Here is a 23,260-nt window from a genome sequence, read left to right as displayed (position 1 = left end):
CTGAGTGAAATAAGCCAGACCCAAAGGGACAAATATCACATGTTCTCCCTGATATGTGACAACTGAGCACCTAAAAGGACACCTGTAGGAGTGAAGTGGACACTATGAGAAGCAGTGACTTGATCAGCCCTTGTCCTGTCGAGGAACAGCCCACTTTCTCATTCTTTTTAGTATTTTCTTGTTCTACTTAATACCATTGGTTGAACTCTTTAATTAATGGACAATTATTCTTAGGTGTTCGAATTTCACTGAAAAGTGTTCCCTGTTAAAAATAAGACTGGGAATAAGAGAGGGAGGAGTTGTACAGTTTGGCACATGCTCACTCGGACTTACCCCTAATGGTAGAGCTAGAAACGTGCCATGGGACTCCACATCCCATTAAGTTGACAGGTACCAATGCCATCTTGTTAAAGTGATCAGTTTAAGTTCATAATTGATCATATAGATAAGACTGTCAAAGGGATCACATAAATAAGACCGGTGTCTGCTAATAATAATTGGTAGAATTAAAAAGGAGAGAACGATCCAACATGGGAAGCAGGATACACAGCAGAATCATAGATTGGCAAATGCCCTAAACAGCACTCTGGCCTCAGAATCAGAATTAAGGCATTTGGTTCTGGCTACAATGCCTATGAAAGTTTCTCAGGCATGGAAAGCAGTGACACTGTGGCAAAAAAAATAAAAAAGAAGACCTAAATGAAAGATCTCTTTGAGGGAGATCCCAGCAGAAAGAAGGGGCCGTCAAAGGAGGAGGTGCCTTTCTCTGAAGGGAGGAGAGCTTCTACATTGATGATGGCCTTATAAATGAGGTCGGAGTTTGTGAACTCAAGAAAGCCTTGGCAGCTCATGACAAGGTCCTCGGGTGATTACGGACATCATAAATAAGAGTGTCAGTTGTTAAATCAACAATGGGAGTCACTGTACACTTATTCCCCATGTAAAATCTGTGTCCTTAATGTGTTGTACTATGCAAATTAACGGTTACAGTAGTATTCAAACAGTACTTTATACATTGTGTGGGTGCAATCTTGAAATTTTTACTTAGTATATACTAAGTCGATCTCTATGTAAAGATAATTAAAATGAATCTTAATGAAGAATGGGATGGGAGAAGGAGTAGGAGATGGGATGGTTTGTGGGTGGGAGGGTGGTTATGGGGGGAAAATCCGCTATAATCCAAAAGTTGTACTTTTGAAATTTATATTAAATAAAACTTTAAAAAATAAAGTATGACAAGAAAAAAATTTGTACAAGTAATATGTAAATATGTTTTCATAGGTTTCAGACAATACAAATATAAGATTGTCCCTACCATCCCATCCCATTCTTCTCACTATAAATAACCACTGTGAGGGGCCAGCGCCATGGTACAATAGGTTCATCCTCCGCCTGCAGCACTGACATCCCATGTGGGCGCTGGTTCTAGTCCTGGCTGCTCCTCTCCAATCCCACTCTCTGCTGTGGCCTGGGAAAGCAGTAGAAGATGGCCCAAGCGCTTCAGCCCTTACACCCGTGTGGGAGACCCGGGAGAAGCACCTGGCTCTCTGCTTCAGATCAGCACAGCTCCCGCCCTTGTGGCCATTTGGGGAGTGAACCAACAGATGGAAGACCTTTCTGTCTCTCCCTCTCACTGTCTATAACTCTATCTTTCAAACAAATAAAAAAATCTTTAAAACAAAATAAGCGCTGTGCTAATTTCATGTGTGTCCATCTCAGTTTTTTTCCTAGGAAATTCACATGCACAGATGCATGTATAAGTATGCATGGATTTGAATAGAATCTTCTGTATTGACGTGTCAGTCATCTTACCATTGGTGTACTGTGACTTTTTTCACTATTTTTTTTTTTTAAGATTTATTTTATTTAAAAGGCAGAGATGCAGAGGCAGAGAGAAAGAGAAGTCTTCCATCCCGGTTCACTCCCAAAATAGCCTCAATGGCTGGAGCTGTGCCGATCAGAAACCAGGAGCCTGGAGCTTAATCCAGGTCTCCTACACGGGTGCAGGAGCCCAAGAACTTGGGCCATCCTCTCCTGCTTTCCCAGGCCATAGCGGAGAGCTGGAGTGGAAGTGGAGCAGCTGGACCCAAACCAGCGGCCATACAGGATGCCGGCGCTCACGCAGCAGCTTTACCTGCTGTGCCACAGCGCTGTTTGGTAACAACTGAGCAGCTGGGACCGGTGCAGCGCTCTTCCTCTTACCTGATTGCAGCTAGGAGTTGGGCAGTCATGCACGTTGATGAAAGAGAAAGGCGTAAAACAGTAAATGCATACCCTGAGCACGTTGTAAGACAGAGGCCCACGTTCACTCACCAGCCGCTCCGCTGCTGTGCACGCCTTGGAATTTCATTATTTTTCAGAAACTCCAAAGAAGATGCATTCTTTGTGACTTCCAGTTTTAAAACCAAGCAAAAAGGGCCGGCGCTGTGGCGCAGCAGGTCGAACCTTCACTTGCAGTGCCGCCATCCCATGTGGGTGCTGATTCAAGTGCCGGCTGCTGCACTTCTGCTCCAGCTCTCTCTCTGGCCCTGGAAAGCAGTGGGAGGTGCCCAAGTGCCTGGCCTGCCACCCATTTGGAAGACCCCACAAAGCTTCCTGGCTTTAGCCAGACCCATCCTTGGTCGTTGTGGCTCTTTGGGGAGTGAACTAGTAGAAGAATCTCTCTGTCCTCTTACTGTAACTCTTTCAAATAAATAAATAGAATAAAAATGTAAAAAACACCTAGAACTTCGGGCCCAGAGCAAGGAGACTTGAGTATATTCAAATATCTCAGTCTTTATTTGTCTTATCTACATTAACTTGACCACCCATCATTTTTTTTTTTTAAAGAAAAATTTATTTATTTATTTGTGAGGCAGAGTTACAGACAGAGCAGAGGGAGGGACAGAGAGGTCTTCCATCCACAGGTTCACTCCCTAAATGGCTGTAATGGTGGGGGCTGAGCTGATCCAGAGCCAGGAGCTTCTTCCAGGTCTCCCATGTGGGTGCAGGGGCCCAAGGATCTGGGCCATCCTCCACTGCTTTCCCAGGCCACAGCAGAGAGCTGGATCGGAAGTGGAGCAGCCAGGACAGAACCAGCGCTCACATGGGGGTACTGGTGCTGCAGGCTGAGGCTTAACCTACCATGCCACAGCATCTGTCCCCCACCCACCATATTTTTAAAACAACTATTTTTCTTGATTCCTTAATTACGTAGTATTTCTTTGTGTAATTCCCGTTTTCCTACAGCTGTGGCAAACAGATGGGGGGAGGCCTCCAGCCCCTGGCCCAGCTGTAGGTGGTGGTTTACGTAGGCTGTGAGTCTCCTGGGTCCTGAGGGACGGTGCTGATGGAGCAAGGGAGTTACATCCAGGTGGAGCGATGGCTGGCGTCCGACAAACTGCAGAGCAGGGCTGTCCCAGAGATGGGACCCGCCCATGCCGAGCAAGGCACCGCTGTTTCCTGGGAACAGCAGGAGTCTGTTGTTGGGAGGCACAGAGGGGCCTCTGTCCTCTGTCCTGGGAAGGCCTAGTCCCGCCTGCTGCAGCTCAGTGCACCTCGCCACTGGCCCTTCCTTCCGTTTGTGCACAGGCTCAGTGTCTCTTCCCAATTCTTTCCCCAGGGCTACGACAGTGCGCTACAAGGGGAGAAATCTGCGGATCAAAGCACCCATGTGTCGGGCTCTGAAGAAGCTCTGTGACCCTGACGGTACGTGAGCGTCCTGCAGCCCCACACCACAGCTGGCCTTTGCGTGCTCCACAGCGCGATGGACAGGCTGAGCTGTGCTCTTCTGTGTCTGAGTCTGTAATCCCAGTCCCGTGAGTGGACAGCTCTGGAGTTGGAAGCTCCTGGTTCCAGCAGCATGTCCACTCTGTAAGTCCAGCTTAACTAGAAGCCGTGGGACATCTAGAAAGAGTGAGCCCTGAGCCACTGCCTGGAGTGTCTCGTGGCCTGGTCTGTGGCCTGCCTTTGCAGAGTGTGGGTGGTCTGGCATTCCTCCCTCCTCTGTCAGGGTCTCTCCGCCACCCAGTTGTCTCTGCCCACAGCTGTCTGACTGTCAGCGGGCACATGCTGAACTGACCTGTTCCGTCCCTGTCGTAGGCTTGAGTGACGAGGAGGACCAGAAGCCAGTGCGCCTACCCCTCAAAGTTCCTGTGGAGCTCCAGCCACGGAACAACCACGCGTGGGCCCGCGTGCAGAGCCTTGCTCAGAACCCGCGCCTCAGGTACCCTGGCCGTGCGCGTGGAGGCCGTCAGCGCCTGGACAGGGCTCTAGGGGCCGTGTGTGGCCCTCCCTCACATACCCTCTTGTGAGAGCAGCACGTGAGGACGGTGGGGTGCGGGAAGGCATTGGCATGGGGTCCTGGGACTCCAGCGGTCTGGGGCACAGCTGGGACCCTCTTGAGGGCTCGCTAAGAATTGTGGGAAGGAAGGGCAGCTCCAAACTCTTCCTTACCGTCTCCACAAAGCCCCGCTGTCCCTCTCGGCATTTCTCGTGTCAGAGCTGAGGTTAGACGCTAAGTCTGCAGCCCGGTGGCTCCCGAGGCCTGTGGGAGCCTCACGCCCTGTCGTCTGCAGGATGATTGTGGAGCTGCACCGCAAGGTCTCCAGTCTCATCGAGTTCCTGAAGCAGAAGTGGGCGCTGCACGAAGTGCGGATTGTATCTTTTTCCTGACATCTGCTGCTCGGGTGTGGGCCCCATGGGTTGTGATGTGGAGTTAGAACTAAAACCAGAGCCTTCCCTGGGCCTGGACAGCCCCAGTCTGTGTGGTCAGACACCTGGCCCATGGGATGTGGCTGAGGGACCCATTTTGATGCCTCTTTGATGTCGCTGGGCTGGCCCTGCCCATTCCCCAGGTCCGCAAGGTGACTGACAGGTGCACGTTGCCCGGGGTTGGCGTGAGGAAAGGGTGCGTGACCCCAGCACTGACGGTGTGGGGCAGCCTCGCTCTCATTGCCCTGCAGGGTGGGTGCGCTGTTGGGGTGGTTCCTTGACGGTGTGTTCAGCGCAAGACGCTGGAGGAGCATCAGGTGCAGGGCCCGTGCAGCACACCAGCACAGGAAAGGGTGACCCTGCACCTGTTCCCAGGCGAGAACTGCACGCTGACACCGCTGCCCGGCGTGGCCCGCGTGGTGCACTCCAAGGCCTTCTGCACCGTGCACTGGCAGGAGGGCGGCCGGTGCAAGCAGAACTCAAAGGACACTCACACGCTGCCCCCCGCCCAGATCCTGGGCATCCAGAGCGGGCAGGGGACAGCCCGAGGCCAGGTGAAGTGCCCTCGCAGCGGTGCCGAGGGCAAGGGTGGGGGGCGGCCTCTTCCCACCGATGCCTCACAGAGCTCTGGAGAGAGTTCCCCCGAAAGTGGTCCTGGGGAGGGGGCTGCACCATGCCTGAGCAGCCCAGACGCCACTGACAGGCCTTCCCCTGGGCACCAGGAGGTGGGGGTGCAGCTTGAGAAGACCTCCCGGGCCCTGGCTGACAGTGGGGATGGCCCCACGCGGGAGCCAGGGTCCTTGCCATGTACCTGTGGCCAGCTACCAGACCTGGATGACGAGCTCTCGCTCCTCGACCCGCTGCCCCGCTACCTGAAGTCCTGTCAGGACCTCATCGTCCCGGAGCAGTGCCGCTGTGCGGACTCACGGCTTGGGAGGGAGCCCCCTCCTCCGAGTGCGGCCGCTTCCCCAGAGACGCGTGTCCCCGGCGGTGAGGAGGCTGCCGACTTCATCCCACCTGGCCCAGAGCCTCTGCCCGGCCCTGGGCTCCCACCAGACGTTTGCACTAAAGACTGCCCAGACACGCCCGTGGAGGAGCCCAGGGAGAAGGGAAGCCTCTCGGAGCCACCGCCTCAGGGACAGCCCCCTCCCACCAGGCCCCCGAAGGAGCTCCCGGCCAGCCGGCTGGCCCAGCAGCTCCGGGAGGAGGGCTGGAACCTGCAGACCTCCGAAAGCCTTACGCTGGCCGAAGTCTACCTCATGATGGGCAAGCCCAGCAAGCTGCAGCTGGAGTACGACTGGCTGGCCGTGCTGGGCCCCGAGGGCCGCCCCGGCTCCCCGCCCGCTGTCCACAGGCAGCGGCTCCTCAGCTGCCTCCTGAGGCTCATCTCCACTGAGGTCAGCCCCAAGCTGGTAAGTGGGCAGGCCTGTCCTGCGGGGCTGCGGGGCTGCTCATGTCCACTCCTCTCCCCTGAGGTCAGCCCCAAGCTGTAAGTGGGCGGGCCTGTCCTGCGCGGCTGCTCATGTCCACTCCTCTCCCCTGAGGTCAGCCCCTGGGCCTGTCCTGTGGGGCTGCTCATGTCCGCTCCCAAGCTGAGTTCCGTGGCCAGCAGGCAGCGACCACGGGGCAGGGGAGCAGGGCCCCACGTAACGAGGCGGAGGCCCTTTGCCAGCCATGCTGCTTTCTCTTGGGTCAGGATCTTTCCCTGCGAGGCCTGGGGAACACAGTGGGATGCAGGGCTGATCTTGTGGGGCTCCGAAGAGGATGACAGTGACAGGCTGTGCTCTGGTCCTGTCCGTGCCTGGGAGTCTGCCAGGCCTTGCGCGTGCAGGCTGAAGGGCGTGTGGGCAGTGTGAGGGCAGCGGTGAGGTCAGTTGTCCGAAAAACCTAGCAGGTTTCTGCAGGGGAGGGGCAGGTCGAGCCTGCTGCGGTGCAGGCCATGCGTGGTGATGCCAGAGAGAGCGGTTACTGTTCCAGAACCGAGGTCAGCAGTGGGGACCCTTGCTGGAGGCGTGTGCTGGGGGCATGGGGAAGACCAGCGTGTGACGCTTACCAGGAGGTGGTCCGCAGAGCCCGCAGACTGGCCGCAGGCGGCCCTGCTGAAGGGGTTTCCCTGTCCTTCATGTCTCGAGTACACATGGGGTCTCCCGAGCGCAGGAGAGCCAGACCGAGGCCCGAGGTCCCGAGACGGCGTTGTGTACGCGGGGTTTAGACGAATGCAGGAGCAGGCATGGAAGCTGCAGCCAGTGTTCCCTGGGGAGTCCCTGGGGAGTGCGCTGTGTAGCTGACAGCAGTCTCGTGTTCCGGGCCACATGGAAGGCTGAGTGTGTCCTGTGGGGATGGGCGCTCCAGGCACTGAGCGCTTGGTGTGATTCCCCAGCTGCCTGCGCTCCAGCCACGTGGCGCCCGCACCTGCCTGCCCTTGGTGCACATGGTGACTTCTGCCCTTCTCCAGCTGTGCCCCTGCCAGTGCTCTCCACACTGCTGTCAGGGGTTCTCACATGTCTTCTGGGGGCTGGGCCTAAGCCTCAGGCACCCCGAGATCGGGCCTGTTAGTGGAGGTAGCCCCTGGCTGTGCCTGGCCGCAGAGTGGTTGGGGTCAGTGAGTGGAAGCAGGCAGATGGAGTTTGAGTGTCTCAAGTTTACCGTGGGGGTGTTAGGAGATGTGAAGTGTCCAAGGCTCTGGAGGAGGCCACTGGAGTTAATGGGAGATCTGGAACATGGTGGAGGCCCAACCCCTGCCGTCAGCTGCAAGAGGAAGTGGGTTGGGTGGAGAACCAGCTGCAGGGGTTGGCAGGCAGGAGCCTGGGAGCCGTGACGCTCAGGGCAGGGGCCTGGCCAGAAGCATTACCGTCACCTGGAGCTTGTTAGAAGGGTCTGGAGCAGTCCCAGGGGCCTGGGCTGAGGTTGGAGGCCTTGGGACAGAGATGGACAGCCTGTCCTGTGTTTCTCCCCACACTGCCACTTCCTGTTCAGGGGAACTGTCACAGCAAGTGTGTCACAAGGCCCTAGTCCCTGAAGGCTGAGATGTAGAAGGGCTCCAGAACCCTGGTAGGGCCCGTGGAGAGGCGTGGGGCTGTGACGGGGCCTGGGCTACCGAAGGCCTGGCGTGGGGGCTCTCGGCAGGGCCTGGAGCAGCAGCAGGAGATCTGAGAAGCCGAGCCTCCTGCCAGGTTTCCCCAGGGGCAGCACGGGTGCCAGGTGAGCACAGAGCGAGCGAGGACGGCCATCCTCGTGCCAGCGTCTGTGCCAGGGGCTGCAGGACTCCGGCTGCCTCTGACTGAAGTGGCCTTTGTGTTGGTCATAGGCCGGCCTTTGAATCCAGCTTCTCTAAGAGGCAAGGCGCTACCCTCACCCCGCAGTGCCCGCACTGGGCAGAGCAGGCAAAGACCAGCCAGGCGGCTTCAGGCCTTGGTCGCTCCCCATCTCCCTTCGCTGTAGGATTACTCTTCTGACCACACCTGTCCTCAGTCCTTGCCCTCGCACACAGACGGGAGCTGCAGGAGGGGTCTCTTGAGTGGGGAGGGGCTGCTCTCGTGGTCTCCCAGACTATCGCTGAGTCACTGAGGGATGCTGAAGTCTCTGCCTGACCCTTGACCTTTACCATCTTGGAAGTGGGATTTGTGAGGCCTGGTCACCTTCTGAATCTTTTTTTTCCCCCATGATTTTTTTTTAAAGATTATTTATTTGGAGAATCTGAGTACTGGTTCATTCCCGAAATGGTCACAGTGCCCAGCACCGGGGCATGCCGAAGCCAACAGTTCATCCAGGTCTCCCACATGGGTATAGGGCCCAAACATTTGGGCCATCCTCTGCTGCCTGTCCCGGGTTGTTAGCAGGGAGCTGGATCAGAAGTGGAGCGGCTGGGACATGAGCTAGTATCCCTGTGGATGCTGGTGTTGCAGTCCTGGGCTCTACCTGCGGTGCCGTAACGCCGGCCCCACCTCCTGAACTCTTGAGGGCCTCCTCATGCTTCTTGGGGTACTCGCTTCAGAGCATTTCCGTGTGCTTAGCGTGGATATCATTGACCCATTTATGTCCAGGCTCCAGAAGCAAGTGCTGTGTCCACAGCCTCCATGAGGCCTGCCCAGGAGGAGCAGTCGATGACCCCCCCGGGGAAGATGGTGACCATGAGCTCTCGGAGCCCCCGCTGCCCTCGAAACCAGTCCACCCTCCGTGGCAGCAAGACCTTCCCGCCGGGCCCCACGGCCTGCTCCTCAGGTGAGGCTCCCGCGGCCCGCCCTGCTCCCTGGTCAGCCACGGTCCAGCAGCTGGGCAGTAACATGGGGCCTGGGTTGGGAGGTGCTGGGGCCAGCAAGAAGCAGAGGATGGGGCCTTTGCCAGCCTGGTCAGTTTGAGGTTCTTGGTTCATGAGACCAGGAAAGATCTCTGTGCTGTGCAGATTTGGGGGCTTCTAGCTCTGAGGACGGCTGGTTTTCCTGAACCTACAACCACTCCCTCTGCATCTCAGACAGTGCGGTGAGGCAGCGTGCCGTTACAGACACTGCACAGCTTGCACAGGTGCCGGAAGGCAGGCTGCAGGGACCTGCAGCCGCAGCACCCCTACCTCAGTTGTATCCAAGAAGCCTTGAAATCAGGCTTCCTGAGTTGTGAGACCAGGGCCTGAGACCCCCAAGATAAGCAAGGCACTTTTCACTGTGGCATTATTTGCACTGTTTTAACTCTTGGTGTTTTTATGTAACAGATGGGTGTGGCTAAAAGGGCGACTTCCACATGAATTTTAAAGGTAGAATAAGAACTTAGATACTTAGTGTGGCTCCCCCCCACCAGGTGAGCCCTGGGCACCTCTCTCCACCAGAAGAGGTGGGTGCCGCAGGGGCCGAATGTGTGCTGGGCTCATCCTGAAGGCATGTGGTCCTTCCCAAGGCCATTGTGGTGAGAGAAGAATGACCTGGCAGGTGGCGGACAGCTGAGGACCAGGGCCCGGGACTTCCCGTCCTGGCCTTTGCCGGGAGGCCTCTTGACACTGCTGTGGTGTTCTCCTCTAGTGCCTGTGTGGTTCTGGGTATCCGCAAGTTCAGCCCCAGCACTGGCTCTCTGCTCTGATACCTGCTGTATATCCTGGGGCTGCCGAAGAAACAGCCTCCCTCTGCTCTCAGGGAGTCAGCAGGCGGGGGTGGCTGGGCACACCAAAAATCCAGTAGCTTGTTGTCTGAGCAGGTGTCATGTCCTGGTTTGTCCTCGTTCTCCAAAGTGATGTCTGTTTGGAGAATGTCCCTGGCTGTGTTCCCTGTGGAGTGCCGGAGGCCTCCCGTTCCTGAGAGGCCTATCCGCTCTGAAGCATCTTGGATGGCGTCTGGCCTACCCACCAGGCACCGAGCCAGTGCTGAAGTGCTTTTGTCCCCTCCAGGAGACCTCTTGTCCAGTCAAAATGGGAACAAGAATTTCATTGGGAGAGACAGGAAAGCCATCTTCGGGGCGGAGATGGGGAGTGGAATGAAAAGATAGGGTTTTGGGTGCAAAATCTTCACAGATTCATGTGTAGTTTTTTCCATAGATCAAGTGTTTGTGAACTTTCTGAAGATGCCTTGTTTAGGAAGTTTTCAGAAAACTGAGCAGGTTATCCAAGAATCCCTTTCTGGATCTCCTCCCCTGGCTCTGCTACGGGGCAACTGCCACCCCCTTCCTTCTCCTTTCCCAGGTTTGAGAAACCCTCCACGGCCGCTCTTGGTAGCGGGTCCCTCCAGCACAGGCAGCGGTGACTCAGATGGTGGCCTTTTTGCTGTCCCTACAACTCTGCCCCCTAATAGTCGGCACGGGAAGCTCTTCTCTCCCAGTAAAGAAGCGGAGCTGAGCTTCAGGCAGCATCTGAACTCCATCAGCGTGAGTGCCGCCTGCCCGCCCCTGCCCTCACCCCTGCTGGTGCTGGGGAGAGCGCACCTTCAGGCTGTGTGCTGTTTCCCTTGCAGATGCAGTCGGATTTCTTCCTGCCAAAGCCCCGGAAGTTGCGGAAGCGCCACCTGCGCAAGCCTCTGGTGGTCCAGGTCAGAGCCTCTGGCAGCCCCAGTGGCTGGGCTGGCCAAGGCGCACAGCCTTTCTCCTGTGTCTCTTGGTTGGGGTCAAACACGGAAAGCCGTGCTCTGCCTCCGTCCTGTGAATAAGAACAAAGTATTAGCAGTGAACCTCATGTACCTGTGAGCAGAGGGGTCTTCAGACCACGGTGAAGACCCCCCGCAGGGCAGATAGAGTTCTGGGGTTCGGGTCCAAGAGCGCCGCAGATTGGGATCTCTGGAGGACCCTCAGGACATCTGTGTACAAACAATCCGTTCCCAAAGCAGTTGGCCAGAGGCCGGGCCTCTGCTGTGCCCCCATACAGGACGTGGGCCCCCATGTGGAGCCACATGGGAGAGAGTGTTCTGAGGAAACTGATGGCGGAAGTGAGGCTGAACTGACTGCCCGTGGGGAGTCGGGACCGTGTCTGTGGGTTCACGAGCAGCTCTTCACGTCAGAGCCTTAGCAGCGTTCTTTCTCTGGAGGTTCACTCACTGAGAAGTGGGGGACTGCACAGTGGGGCCTGGGAGAAGGAGACACGCTCAGTCTGGTGCTGTTTGTGTTGGGCGCCAGAGATGGGAGAACACCAAAGGGCAGAGTGTGAGCTTTGTGGCTGTTTAGTCCAGGGTTGGGAACTATGGCCCAGGGGCCAGATCCGGCCTGTCCATTGTTCTGTCATGTAAGACAGTTTCATTGGTAGATGCTCCATCTGTCCTGGAGTTCACACAGTGAGGTGTACAGTTCATTTTCTAGTAGTTTACAAGGTGGTGTGACCATCAGCTGTGTCATCCCAGAACATTTTCCTCACTCTGGGGGGGCACTGTGCCCTTAACTCTCCTTGTTCCCCTCCACCCTCTGACAGCCGCTACTCCGCTTCCTGTCTTAAAGGACTTGCCTGTTGCGGGCGGGCACTTCCATACGTGGGATGGGGCAGTGTGTGTTCTCCCCACTTAATGCGTTTGCGCAGCCACAGTCATGTCATTCATTTCCCTCTACCAGGGCACAACACGAGTGTGGCCCCAAAGCCCGAAACGCTGAAAGCATGCCAAGCCCTGCCTTAGCCTTTGGGACAAAGAGGCCCAGAACACGTGTGTCTGCACGTGGTTGGTGCTGCTGCTGTCTGCCAGCACCCATACCATGGGCTTCTCCTGGGGCTGAGGCTATGTCCCCATGAGCCCCAGGTCCTTTATCTGGGGCAGAGAGCAGCAGCTGTGTGCCCGGGGGCGCCCTGCGGCCTGTCGATGACACAGGCCCTCCTTGGTCAGTTTTGTCTGGACTGCCAGCAGTCTTGCTGGTCCATCTGATTTGATTCTCAGTGGTCGTCACCATGGCTCCAGGAGCCCTGCTGGGAAGGCCCCTCAGGCCGTCCTCACTGGCTGCTAAGTCCTGCAGAGACTCTGGGTGAGGGAGGCTTGTGACAGGCCTCCAGTGCTCTCGGGGAGATGTCGACCCCTCACGCATTTCAGAAGGGACCCAGCATTTGGGGGCTTAGGGTCTCAGACTGTCCTGCGAGCCCTTGTATCACTGGCTTCAGAACAAGAACCTTCATCCCGTCACACTCCTCTCCCTCCTACTGGGAGTATTTCTTTGGAATCCAGCTTCTGGGGTCATGTGTGGCATTGGTGTCTTCTCATCACCTTGACTGTTGGCGATTTTCCTCTGCAGAGAATGCTGCTTCCTAGACCGTCTGAAAGCCAGTCCCATAATGTCTGCTCCTTCTCCATCCTGTCTAACTCCTCCATAACTGGTAAGGACGGGCTTTTCTGGGCTGGTGTCCCTCCTGCTCCCTGAGTGTGGCCCTTCCTGCAGAGGCAGTGTGCTGCCCTGTTCTCGTTGTTACTCACAGGCTGCCGGTGCCAGCAGGATGACCCCCTGGGAGACCTGGGGGTGTGGCCTCGGTGTGGCCTGGGAGCTTCCTCAGATCTCCGGCGCGGCATCTGTCTGGTTGCTGCCGGTAGTGTCTGGCCAAGCGCTTTGTGGAGCAGGTGTGATCCAGGTGGATCACTCGCTGGTGTTTGGATCCAGTGGGGCCTGGCTTGTGCAGTGACCCCTGCACAGGCAGGGCTCCTGCTGAGGCACACTGTGCCCGTGGGCTCTACCAGTTTGAGTGCTCACAGCACACCTGCCGCGAGGTCTGTGCAGTTGTCTTTGCTTCCTGTCCTGCCCGCTGTCCACACAAGGTGTGGCAGGGTAGACCCTGACCACCTCGGAGGCTGGCAGTTCCTTAAAGGGCCATTCCTGCAAGACAACAGTGGTGACCACAGCCTCTCAGCAGCTCCTGGGAGGCACAGGGGTATCCAGGCCACCTTCCCATGTTGAGGGCAAGCGTTTGGCCAGCATATCCAGCATGGCTCAGCCCTGTGAAAGTGGTCCTCCAGTCCTGTGGTACAGGGAGCAGACGTGGCTGTGTGGGACTGACTGTCTGCTGTCTCTTTGCTCTCACAGGGAGAGGCTCCTTCCGGCCCATCCAGTCTGCCCTGAGCAAAGCGGCTGTGTCCCGACCAATTGTGCCCAAGGCCCTGCCGCCCCAGGCCACGAGTCCTCTGGCCAGTAAGTTAGCCTGTGGGTGACACCTGTCATCAGAGTATCTGAGTAGCATTCTGTCACAGGGTTTTGAAAGTTTTCTTCTTTCAACTGTAGTGTCTTGTTACCCATCAAAGAAAGTGCCTAGTCCTGGGTTCTCAGACGGACATGCGATGTGACGGAGAAACTGCCCCTCAGCCCCCGGGGCGTTGGTAGGACAGAGCCCTGAGTCATGGTTTCTGTGAGCAGGTGCTATCGACTTGGCTGCAAAAAGTGCCGGCATCCTCCCCGGGAGCCCCCTGCCCATCGTGGATGCCGAGGGCTTGCCGAGCACCCCACCACTGTCTTCAGACAAGGTGACAGCTGCTGTCCCAGGTCAGGACCCGGCCAGAACCCACCAGAGTGAAGACCCTGTCCCCACTGTGCAGGTGAGTTTATTTTGAAGGGCTCTTCAGTGTGGCCACCAGCTTCCAGGGTGGGTGCAGGCTGTGGGCTGAGGTCATGCTGGGCCCTGGAGGCCCAGGCATGGATGAGCCCCATGTGGCCCGTGGGAGGGTCACCCAGAGCCTCTCTCGGGGTGGGTGGGGCTTGCTGTGTGACACGGGCGAGCTGAGCTGGGGGGTATGTGAAGGGCCGCCTGGTCTGAGGGGTGACCACAGCCATGGGGTGGGCTCCTGCTGGGGCGTCAGGGAACATTTCGCTGTTGGAGTGAAGAGTGTGGTGCGCCGCCGCGGCTATCACTCTCTCTAGGTCTCTAGGTGCTGCGCTGCTCTTGGCCCCCCCCCCCCCGCCGCCCCCGCCTGCTTGAGACGTGCCAAGAACAGTGGGGTGGGCTGGACTCCAGGACGCCTGCCTGTGGCCACGCGCTCAAAGTGGCTTAGTCACCTTTCTGACCCAGGGCGCGTTCCATTTGCTTTCCCTCTGGGCCTGTGCTCTGGCGCCCTGTGTGGGCGGCTCACTGTGTTCCTGGTTTTCCCTAGGGCTCCGGGGAGTCCTTCATCAGTGTCCCCTCGAGGCCTGGACAGGAGCCAGTGACGGACAGTTTTCAGGTAGGGTGAGATTTGGGGCTGCATCTTCCCCTTCGCTGCTCCTGGTCAGTGAGTGAACCCCTAGACCTCCTTGCTCCCCGCTTGGAGAAGGGCTCCTTCTGTGCCAGCTCTGGAAGGAGTGAGTTTCCTGAGCCAGAGGGGCAGAGGCCCTGGGGTGGTGGCTCCCTCAGTACCCGTTCTCCACCTGTGCAACCGCAGCTGTCCTGTTGGCAGTGGTCACCTGTCTTTGCTGGCCTGGCCAAGGGGCTGCCGTCTCCTGGTTTGGAGACAGGAGTGGCCGTAGCGGCTTTCACCTGAGATGAGACAGCTCTGTGCTCACTACACTACACTCTGACTGCCTGGCCCACCAAGGACGACTTGGGGCTGGGTGCTCACGGCCACCTGTCTGAGCGTCCCTGTCTCCAGCAGGAGTCGCCTGTTCTCTCCCTATCTGAGCTGCCCAAGGCTCACCTCCAGAACGGCCCCTCGGCACCCCTTCCCTCTTCGGAGGGTTCCAGCACTCGGCTCTCTCCACCCAACGTCTCTGCGCTGCTGGACATCTCCCTGCCCGGTCCGCCCGAGGATGTGCTGTCGCAGGGAGAGCCCGCCACGCAGATCAGCGACTCCATCATTGAGATCGCCATCAGCTCCAGCCAGTTTGGTAAGGACGGAGTGGCCTCCTGCACCTGGAATCGGGTTGCCCGTCAGCAGAGGGAGATGCAGGTCTGCCAAGGGCTCTTGGTCTCCTGCCTGAGTGTTCTGCTGCCCTTGCTGGGCTGTCCCAGCTGAGCTGTCACGTTTGAGGATTGGGTATTGGCCACCTGGTTTTGGTGGGGGCCGTGCACACGGGTCAGGTGCATGGAGGACCTGAGGATGCTCCTGACCTTGAGACAAGAGTGGGATGGCCCACAAGTCCTCTCAAGCCTGGGAATCTGAGAGGCCACTTCCTGGTGGATTCCGAGCCCTGGCAGACAGCCCACGGGTTTTGCGGTGTCGGAAGTGGCTGAACTGATGCCCATCTAGGCCCTGGCTTCCTGCTGGTGTCGTCTCAGGTGGTGGGTTCAGACAGATGCAGTTCATGGCCAGCTAGCATCCGGCCTTCCATTTCCTCAGCTGGAAATTTGGAGTAATGTGCCTTTGCACAGGGCTGCCCTCAGCGCAGGGCCTGGCTCGCTCGTGTCAGTTGCTGCCATCACCTCTCCTGCACTGCATCCTTGGGCAGCATGAAGCCTCTCTCACGTCCCTGACCCTCTGCACCCAAACCTGTTCATTCCTGGGGACCCATGGTGTTCTCCGACCCCTCTGCACCTGAGCCTGGTCTATCCTCGGGGGGGCCCATGGTGGCCTCTGTGGCCTCTGCACTGGAGCCTGTTCCATCCCCATCCTCACGGAGGCCCCATAATCTCCTGGGTCTCTGCCATTCAGCTGTGCACAGCTGTGCCACCAGCTGCCTTCCTGGTAGTGGGCAGGGAAGTGGCTGCTGCTTACCCTCCCCCGTGGCCTCACTAACTTGAGACTTTGGTTGACAGGTGAAGGGGTCCCTCTCTCTCCAGCAAAACTGAATGGCAGTGACAGCTCCAAGAGTCCTCCCTCTCCGTCCAGCAGCCCCCAGCCCAACTGGATTGCGTCCCCTACCCATGACCCTCAGTGGTACCCCAGCGACTCTACAGACTCCTCGCTTAGCAGCCTGTTTGGTGAGTGTGGGTCTCTCATTGGACCCACCGGGTGCTGGAGTCTGGGGAACACTGGATTCTCTGTACTCTGCGGCCGCACTCCTACTGGGGCTGTCTCTATTTCTTTGTTTTTTTCTGAGTTGAGTTTTTTTTTTAAAGATTTATTTATTAATTTGAAAGAGTTACATAGAGAAGGAGAGGCAGAGAGAGAGGTCTTCCATCCACTGGTTCACTCCCAAATTGTCCCCAGTTGGCTACAATGGCCCAAGCTGTGCTGATCCAAAACCAGGAGCCAGGAGCTTCCTCCGGGTCTCCCACGCAGGTGCAGGGGCCCAAGCACTTGGGCCATCTTCCACTGCTTTCCCAGGCCATAGCAGAGAGCTGGATAGGAAGTGGAGAGCCAGAACTCAGACTGGTGCCCATATGGGATACTGGCACTGCAGGTGGCGGCTTTACATGCTACGCCACAGCACCAACCTCTTGAGTTTACTTCTTTCAGATGTAACTTGTGCCGGCGCTGCGGCTCACTAGGCTAATCCTCCGCCTAGCGGCGCCTGCACATCGGGTTCTAGTCCCGGTCGGGGCGCCGGATTCTGTCCCGGTTGCCCCTCTTCCAGGCCAGCTCTCTGCTGTGGCCCGGGAGTGCAGTGGAGGATGGCCCAGGTGCTTGGGCCCTGCACCCCATGGGAGACCAGGAAAAGCACCTGGCTCCTGGCTCCTGCCATCGGATCAGCGCGGTGCGCCGGCCGCGGCGGCCATTGGAGGGTGAACCAACGGCAAAGGAAGACCTTTCTCTCTGTCTCTCTCTCTCACTGTCCACTCTGCCTGTCAAAAAAAAAAAAAAAAAAAAAAAAAAGATGTAACTTGTGGGGCTGGCTGGCACTGTGGTACCGCAGGTTAACGCCCTGCCTGAAGCACCAGCATTCCATATGGGCGCTGGCTTGAGACCCGGCTGCTTCACTTCCACTCCAGCTCTCTGCTATGGCCTGGGAAAGCAGTCGGAGATGGCTTAAGTCCTTGGGCTCCTGCACCCACGTGGGAGACCTGGAAAAAGCTCCTGGCTCCTGGCTCTGGATTGGTGCAGCTCCAGCTGTTGGCGGCCAATTGGGAATTGAATGGAAGACCTCTCTCTCTCTCTTTCTGCCTCTCCCTCTCTGTGTAACTCTGACTTTCAAATAAATAAATAAGTCTTTAAAAAAAAAGAAAGAAAAAGATGTAGCTTGTGTGTGAGAAGATGCAGATGGTCAGTATATGTTTTCACTGAGGTAGAGAAGAAAGTTGACCCCCCCTTCTTTTTATAAGATTTGTTTAAAAGAGTGACAGAGCGGGAGAGACACAGAGAGAAACAGACTTTCACTTGTTGGTTCACTCCCCAAATGGCTGGGCTAGACTGAAACTAGGAGCCAGAAACTCTGTGGTGTCTCCCACATGGGTGGCAGGGGCTCAAGTACTCGGGCATTATCCACTTCCTCCTAGGTGCATTTGCAGGAAGCGGGATTGGATGAAGTAGCCAGGACTGGAACCAGGCACCTTGATACAGGACATGGGGGTCCCAAGGGTGACTAATGCACCCAGGTGGCCATTTGTACTCTTGGTGGTCAGTGTGGCGCTCCAGTGGGCCTTTCAGCTGTCTAGTGGCATGTTCTCTCACGGGTCGGAGAGTTGGGGGCTCACGTGCCCTGCCCCCACTGTCCATTTGCTCAGGGGTGCCAGGTGTTGGTATGGAGGGAAGGCACCTGCTAGGGAAGGCAAGCGTGGGTGCTGCCTCCACAGGAAGAGCTCCCGTTAGGTTGTCTGGGCCTGGTTCCCGAGGGTGCAGGCAGCCCCGGGGCAGGCATGTTGGACAGATAGTGAATTCATCAGCTCTGATTGTCTGGGACTGGGGCTCTGGGTCTTGCAGGTATGGGTTGAGCCAGCACCTGTGAGTGGTTGCCATTGTCACAGAGTGGTGGGGTTAGTGCAGAGTGAAACCACATTAGGAGAGGTTGGGAACAGCCTTTGTGCCCGTCTGGCCACAGAGAATAAGCACAGGGTTGGGGCTCCTGGCGAGCTGGGGGAGGGCCTCCTGAGAGCAGCTTCCACGCCAAGTCCTCTGCACGAGGGTAGGGCTGGATGCCGGCAGGGGCCTGGGCTGGCCCACCCTCCCTCAGGAGCCTTCCTGATCGCTCCCTTTGCCTTCTCTTGGCAGCGAGCTTCATCTCCCCAGAGAAGAGCCGGAAGATGCTGCCAACCCCTGCCGGGACCAACAGCGGCACCTCCTTGCTGGGTCCCAGTTTGTTGGATGGAAACTCACGAGACTCGTTTGTGTCCAGGTCCCTGGCGGATGTCGCAGAGGTAAGTGTGCTACCTCAGGTCCAAGACCGACCACCCAGCCTCCGCTGTGGAGGTTCCTGGATCCCTCCTGCAGACGGGTCGTTCCCAGCTACTCACCAAGAGGTGACTGACTAGGTGTGTGCATCTGGAGGATGGATAGGTCTGGTAACACTGGGCCGTTGTCTTCTTCCACGTGGCAGCCAGCGGCAGACCCCACGATAGCAGCCAAGCTGTAAAGAATCAGAGCGTGGGAGATGGAGAGCGAGGCCTGTGAAGGCGTCCAGAGCCGGGCTGGATCTTGCTGAATCCTTTGCCCATGTTTGACTGCACATCATCTAGGCCCCTGAGCTGGGGGTTCAGGGTGGTGATGAGCATTGTGCTATCTACACTACCCTGGAGTGGCATCTCCCATCTGTGTCGCACCTGGCAAAGGAAGCTGGGAACGGCTCTGCAGGCAGGCACCGGTGTTCCTTCCGCTCTGTACGCCTTCCCTGCGCAGGACAGTAGGGGTCCCACGCAGCAGGTGTCCAAGTGGAGGCCAAGTGTCATCGTAACTGCTCTTTTGATCGGTGCGTGGTCCCTTCTTTGACCAGGCTGTCTGCTCCGTGGGCAGGCCAGGCCCGCAGGGGCAGCGCCTAAGAGAGGAGAGGAGGTACATTCCTCTGAGGGAAAGGAGCCCTAAGAGCCCCCTGGAGGGACTGGGCCTGCTGCTGACTTCCTGGAGTTGTGTTTCCCAGGGCGGGCTCTCCAAGTCACTGAGGCCCTGCTGTGTCCTTAATGTGCCGTTGTCGAATTCTTGCGGGAACTTGGAGCATACGGAGGTCCAAGCAGCTGTTGCCCAGGATGCCTCAGCTTCTCGGACTCTGACGTCCGTCATGAATCTTGATGGGATAAACTTTGAAGAAAGTGCCAGCGCCGCGGCTCACTAGGCTAATCCTCCACCTAGCGGCGCCGGCACACTCAGGCCAGCTCTCTGCTGTGGCCCGGGAGTGCAGTGGAGGATGGCCCAAGTGCTTGGGCCCTGCACCCCATGGGAGACCAGGAGAAGCACCTGGCTCCTGCCTTCGTTCGGATCAGCGTGGTGTGCCAGCCGCAGAGCGCCAGCCGTGGCAGCCATTGGAGGGTGAACCAACGGCAAAAAGGAAGACTTTTCTCTCTCTCTCTCTCACTGTCCACTCTGCCTGTCAAAAAAAAAAAAAAAAAAAAAAAAAACTTTGAAGAAAGCTTGGAGAACTCTGAGCCTGGCTGAGACGTGGTTGGAAATTTGAACAAAATACAGAAGTGAACACAGTGACATGAATGGACTTGGGGCCCATCATCAACAGTGTAGCACCGCTGAAGCCCCCTTGGCCGCAGAGTGTTTTTTCAGAGGACGCCCCGTCTCTGTACTCACTGCTCAGCAGGGACCCTATGGGCCTGGATGCTGGTAACGGCACCCCTAGACAACAGGCCAGAACCGCAAGGGGTGGTCGGCAGACCAGCTGCAGAAGTGCCTTGCAGTTGGAAATGCCGCATCTCAGGCCCACCGTGTTCCTGTGTGGGCTGAGCAGCCAGGGGCGGTGTCTGCGACCTCTGATGAGTGTGTGTGCCTCACACTGGGTGACTGCCACGCTCTGCTAGATCCCCACTCCCTGGAGCACCCTCCTGGGACCTCTCCCCCTCTTCACTCTGCTTTCCTTCCCTTCACCCTTCTCAATCCCTGCACTTTGGTTCATGCCATTTGCCTCGGTGTGTGGATTGTCTTCCCCCCTAAGTCTCACAAGGAGGGAGCACCCCTCGAATCCCACGGCAGGCACCCTGAATGCCAGAGGGAGGAGGGCAGGTGCACACAGGACGCCCTGATGTTCTCTGCCTGCGGGGAGGGCGTGCCAGTGGGAGAGCCCCGTCCTCTCTCCAGAGAGCCGCCTTGCACTGAAGGCCCTGCCTTGGTAGCCAGCTGCCAGTGACTTACTGTGCCCGTCCGTCTCTCCTGCAGGTGGTGGACTCCCAGCTGGTGTGCATGATGAACGAAAACAGCATTGATTACATATCTCGGTTCAACGACCTGGCCCAAGAGCTGTCCGTCACTGAGCCGGGCCGCCGAGAGGTTCTGTTTGACGGTGGTGGAGGTGGCCCCCCTGTTGGTGACCTCTCCCAGTGACCGAGCCTCATGACGGCCTCCTGAAGGCTGCAGAGAGCTTATGGGCTGGCGTCCTTGTGTGCGGGCGAGGCGCTCTCCACACTGGAGAGAACACAGCGACCCCAGGATCCAGAGGATGGGGTGACAGAGGCACCTCTGCACCCCAGAGCAACGTGCACCGTGTGGGAGCAGCCGGTCCAGAGTCATGCCCCACCAGCTGGGGCTGCAGAGGTCGCCCGACGACGGCAGATCCCGGTCCCGTGCTGGGATCGGTGTGGTGTCCGGTTTCAGTCTACACTCTCCCTGGACTGTGGTGCTGGACATTCCAGTGGGTTTTCTTCCTACAGAAAGGGGTGCGTGCCTTGGCAGGGATGTCGCTGCCTGGGGAGGGGTGGTCTCCCCTCTCTGCTCCTGGCTGCTGCTGCTTGCTTTCTGCCAAACCTGTGCCACAGTTGGGCTGCCTTCCGCAGAGTGATGTTGGGGTACAGAGGGCGTGGCCAGGCCCGTGCCTGGAGGTGTCTGCTCCCTGAGACCACAAGTACTTGAGGGGACACTGATCACAGGGCAGCAGGAGGGTCCCAGGCGGTGTGGCCAGAACCGTCCCCCAGTATTCTGGTCCTTTCCCCCGATCTGGGCGCTGTGAACTGACTTAACAGGAAGGGGAAGAGCAGGTTCGGGGCAGGTTGTGCGCACTCCTAGACCCTCCCGCCCTGGTGCGCGCGTTTCTTGTGCTCAGCTTGTTTCCTCCCACGGTCCATCTGCAAGTTTCTTAGTCATGAGACGTCACTGCGCCACGTTGGGGCGGCCCTGAGCACCGGGCAAGCTCTTGAGCCGTTCCTGCATTCCCCTTGGCGCCGGGACAATCCTGCCTCTGCGCAGCACCTGCTCCTCCGTGACACGGGTGCGCCGTGTGCCTGTGCCCGGGAGCCTCCCATGTGCCGGTGCCTGGATGGCGTCCTCAGTGTGCCCGGGAGGCTCACGTGTGCCTGGTGTGTGGATGGCGTCCTCGGCATGCCGGGAGCCTCCCGTGTGCCGGTGCCTGGATGGCGTCTTCGGCGTGCCGGGAGCCTGCCGTGTGCCCGGTGCGTGGATGGCGTCCTCGGCGTGCCGGGAGCCTCCCGTGTGCCCAGTGCGTGGATGGCGTCCTCGGCATGCCCAGGAGCCTCACGTGTGCCTTTCCCTGAGACCTCCATTGCTCTCCTGTTCAGGGAACCTCGGCAAAGTCCAGACGTCTGGGTGTCATCCAAGCTCCCAAGCCCGTGTCCTTTTGCTGGTCGGCCTCCTGTAGCCGCGTTTAGTGGCAGTGGTCATTACCGCAGATGGCCCCACGTCCAGGCTTTGCTCAGAGTGAGGCTGTCAAGGGCTCCTTTGCATCATCAGCCTCAGGGGGTCCCAGCACCCAAGTCACTGTCCAGCCCTGGACAATGTGGCTGAGAGCCAGCACTGATGGGGCTTTCCTGAGCCCCGCTGCCGCCCCGCCCAGACGCCACTGCCGCTCCTCTGGCTTCTCTGCCCATCTGCAGTGCAGAAGGGAGCTGGTGTGAAAAGCAAGGAGTGGGCTGGGACACAGGCAGCGTGGGTGGTGCAGTCTGTCCCCCCACCCCCAGGTGCTGCGGCCCCCCTAGGCTTCAGTCAGGTCAGAGGTCAGGCTCCAAGCCTGCAGCAGAACAGGAGCGGGCGGGGTCTCTGGGCCGGGCGAGGGTCTTCAGATCTCCACTCGGATGTGTGTGCACACTCCCAAAGCAGAGGAGGGAAGGCACAGGGGCGGCTCTCCCAGCACCTGCTCCGGGTCACCCAAGCAGAGCCTGTTCTGCAGTAACACCCCGTGGAGCTGAGGGGGGGTCTCGGTTGGCTTGCCCTTGTTCACAGGAAGTGCTGTCCTTTGCGGCAGAAAAACAATGGGTGCTGTTCTGCCCGTCTGAATGGAGATTCACGTGCAACACGGGCCCTGCGCGAGGCCCCCCCTGCCCCGCAGTGCTGACGGCCTCCCTGCGAACCCGGCTCCCTTTGTGCGAGGGAACAGACCGTGGTTAAGAGGAGGTGGGTCTCGGAAAAGCTTTTCCCCAGTCAGGGATCTTCACCCGGATCCATCTTGGGGGAGTGAGGCTGGTGTGGCCTCAGGTCTTGTGAGTGCGCGGCGACGCAGGGCCGACCGGAGCCTTTGACAGCAAGGCTCTCTGTCCGCCTTGGGTTGCTTGCTCAGGGAGTGGGGGTCTGTGGGGACAGTTCCTCAGCCAGCCTGCAGGCTCCACTCTGCCACGCCACCCCAGGGCCTCGCGGGGCCCGTGGCCTCTTCAGATCAGACTGTGGAAGGCGTGGGATTCGAGAGACCAGAACAGCTGCGTTTTCTGTTGAAGCTCCGAGCTCCCTCAGGAGGCAGCGCACTTTGTCTTGGGAAGGAAGCGATTGATCTTCAGAGGAAGGAGCCCCACTGTCCGCCTTTGCCAGCTGTCACCCCCACCCGTCCGGGGCGTGGGGCCAGCCCTGCAGGCCTCCCCCCGGGTGCAGGCCCCGGAGCTGTGTTCTGGGCGGCGGAACTCACTGCTACTTCCTTTTATAATCGTTAAGCCATATCATCGGAGGTTTTCGGCTGTTTGAGATGTGAATTTGTTTTATAGATTATAAATACACAGTGTATGTATAAAGCAGAATGCCTGCCCTTCTCGATTATTTTTTGTACCATATTGTAAATTATATTATTTATTCTTTACCAATTTTGGGAATAAAAGGTGTTTTGGTTATTTAATAAACAAAAGCTGTTAAACTTCTGTTTAAATTTCCAGTTCAACTTGTAAATGTTTTTATTGTGCATAAATACATACTAATACTTGATCAGATGATTCGTTTGTGCTTTTGTAATGACGGTGCCCCGGTGAGGAGCCGGGCAGAGGCGTGGACAG

The 23,260-nt window shown here is 57.8% G+C and overlaps 1 protein-coding gene across 4 annotated transcripts in view; it reads left to right on the top strand.

Moving 5' to 3' along the window:
- Positions 1–23,195, top strand: part of CRAMP1 (cramped chromatin regulator homolog 1) — a 56,459-nt gene extending 33,264 nt beyond the window's left edge. For 2 of the 4 annotated variants that reach the window (XM_051830291.2, XM_051830289.2), the window contains exons 7-21: positions 3,602–3,687; positions 4,081–4,204; positions 4,557–4,638; positions 4,986–6,104; positions 8,736–8,913; positions 10,355–10,536; positions 10,623–10,697; positions 12,370–12,451; positions 13,150–13,254; positions 13,477–13,655; positions 14,208–14,276; positions 14,682–14,916; positions 15,785–15,949; positions 18,117–18,262; positions 20,217–23,195. In XM_051830291.2, the coding sequence (XP_051686251.2) occupies positions 3,602–3,687; positions 4,081–4,204; positions 4,557–4,638; positions 4,986–6,104; positions 8,736–8,913; positions 10,355–10,536; positions 10,623–10,697; positions 12,370–12,451; positions 13,150–13,254; positions 13,477–13,655; positions 14,208–14,276; positions 14,682–14,916; positions 15,785–15,949; positions 18,117–18,262; positions 20,217–20,381 (2,992 nt within the window). In that variant the 3' untranslated portion in view covers positions 20,382–23,195. The remainder of the gene's footprint in view (positions 1–3,601; positions 3,688–4,080; positions 4,205–4,556; positions 4,639–4,985; positions 6,105–8,735; positions 8,914–10,354; positions 10,537–10,622; positions 10,698–12,369; positions 12,452–13,149; positions 13,255–13,476; positions 13,656–14,207; positions 14,277–14,681; positions 14,917–15,784; positions 15,950–18,116; positions 18,263–20,216) is intronic. The other 2 variants (XM_070064137.1, XM_051830290.2) reach the window with 2 other exon arrangements.
- Positions 23,196–23,260: the final 65 nt, after the last annotated feature.

Source organism: Oryctolagus cuniculus, chromosome 19, assembly GCF_964237555.1.
Source record: "Oryctolagus cuniculus chromosome 19, mOryCun1.1, whole genome shotgun sequence".
In the NCBI taxonomy this organism is placed as follows: Eukaryota; Metazoa; Chordata; class Mammalia; order Lagomorpha; family Leporidae; genus Oryctolagus; species Oryctolagus cuniculus.
Note: the sequence above shows the minus strand (reverse complement) of the source record. Positions and strands in the feature narration are given on the sequence as shown.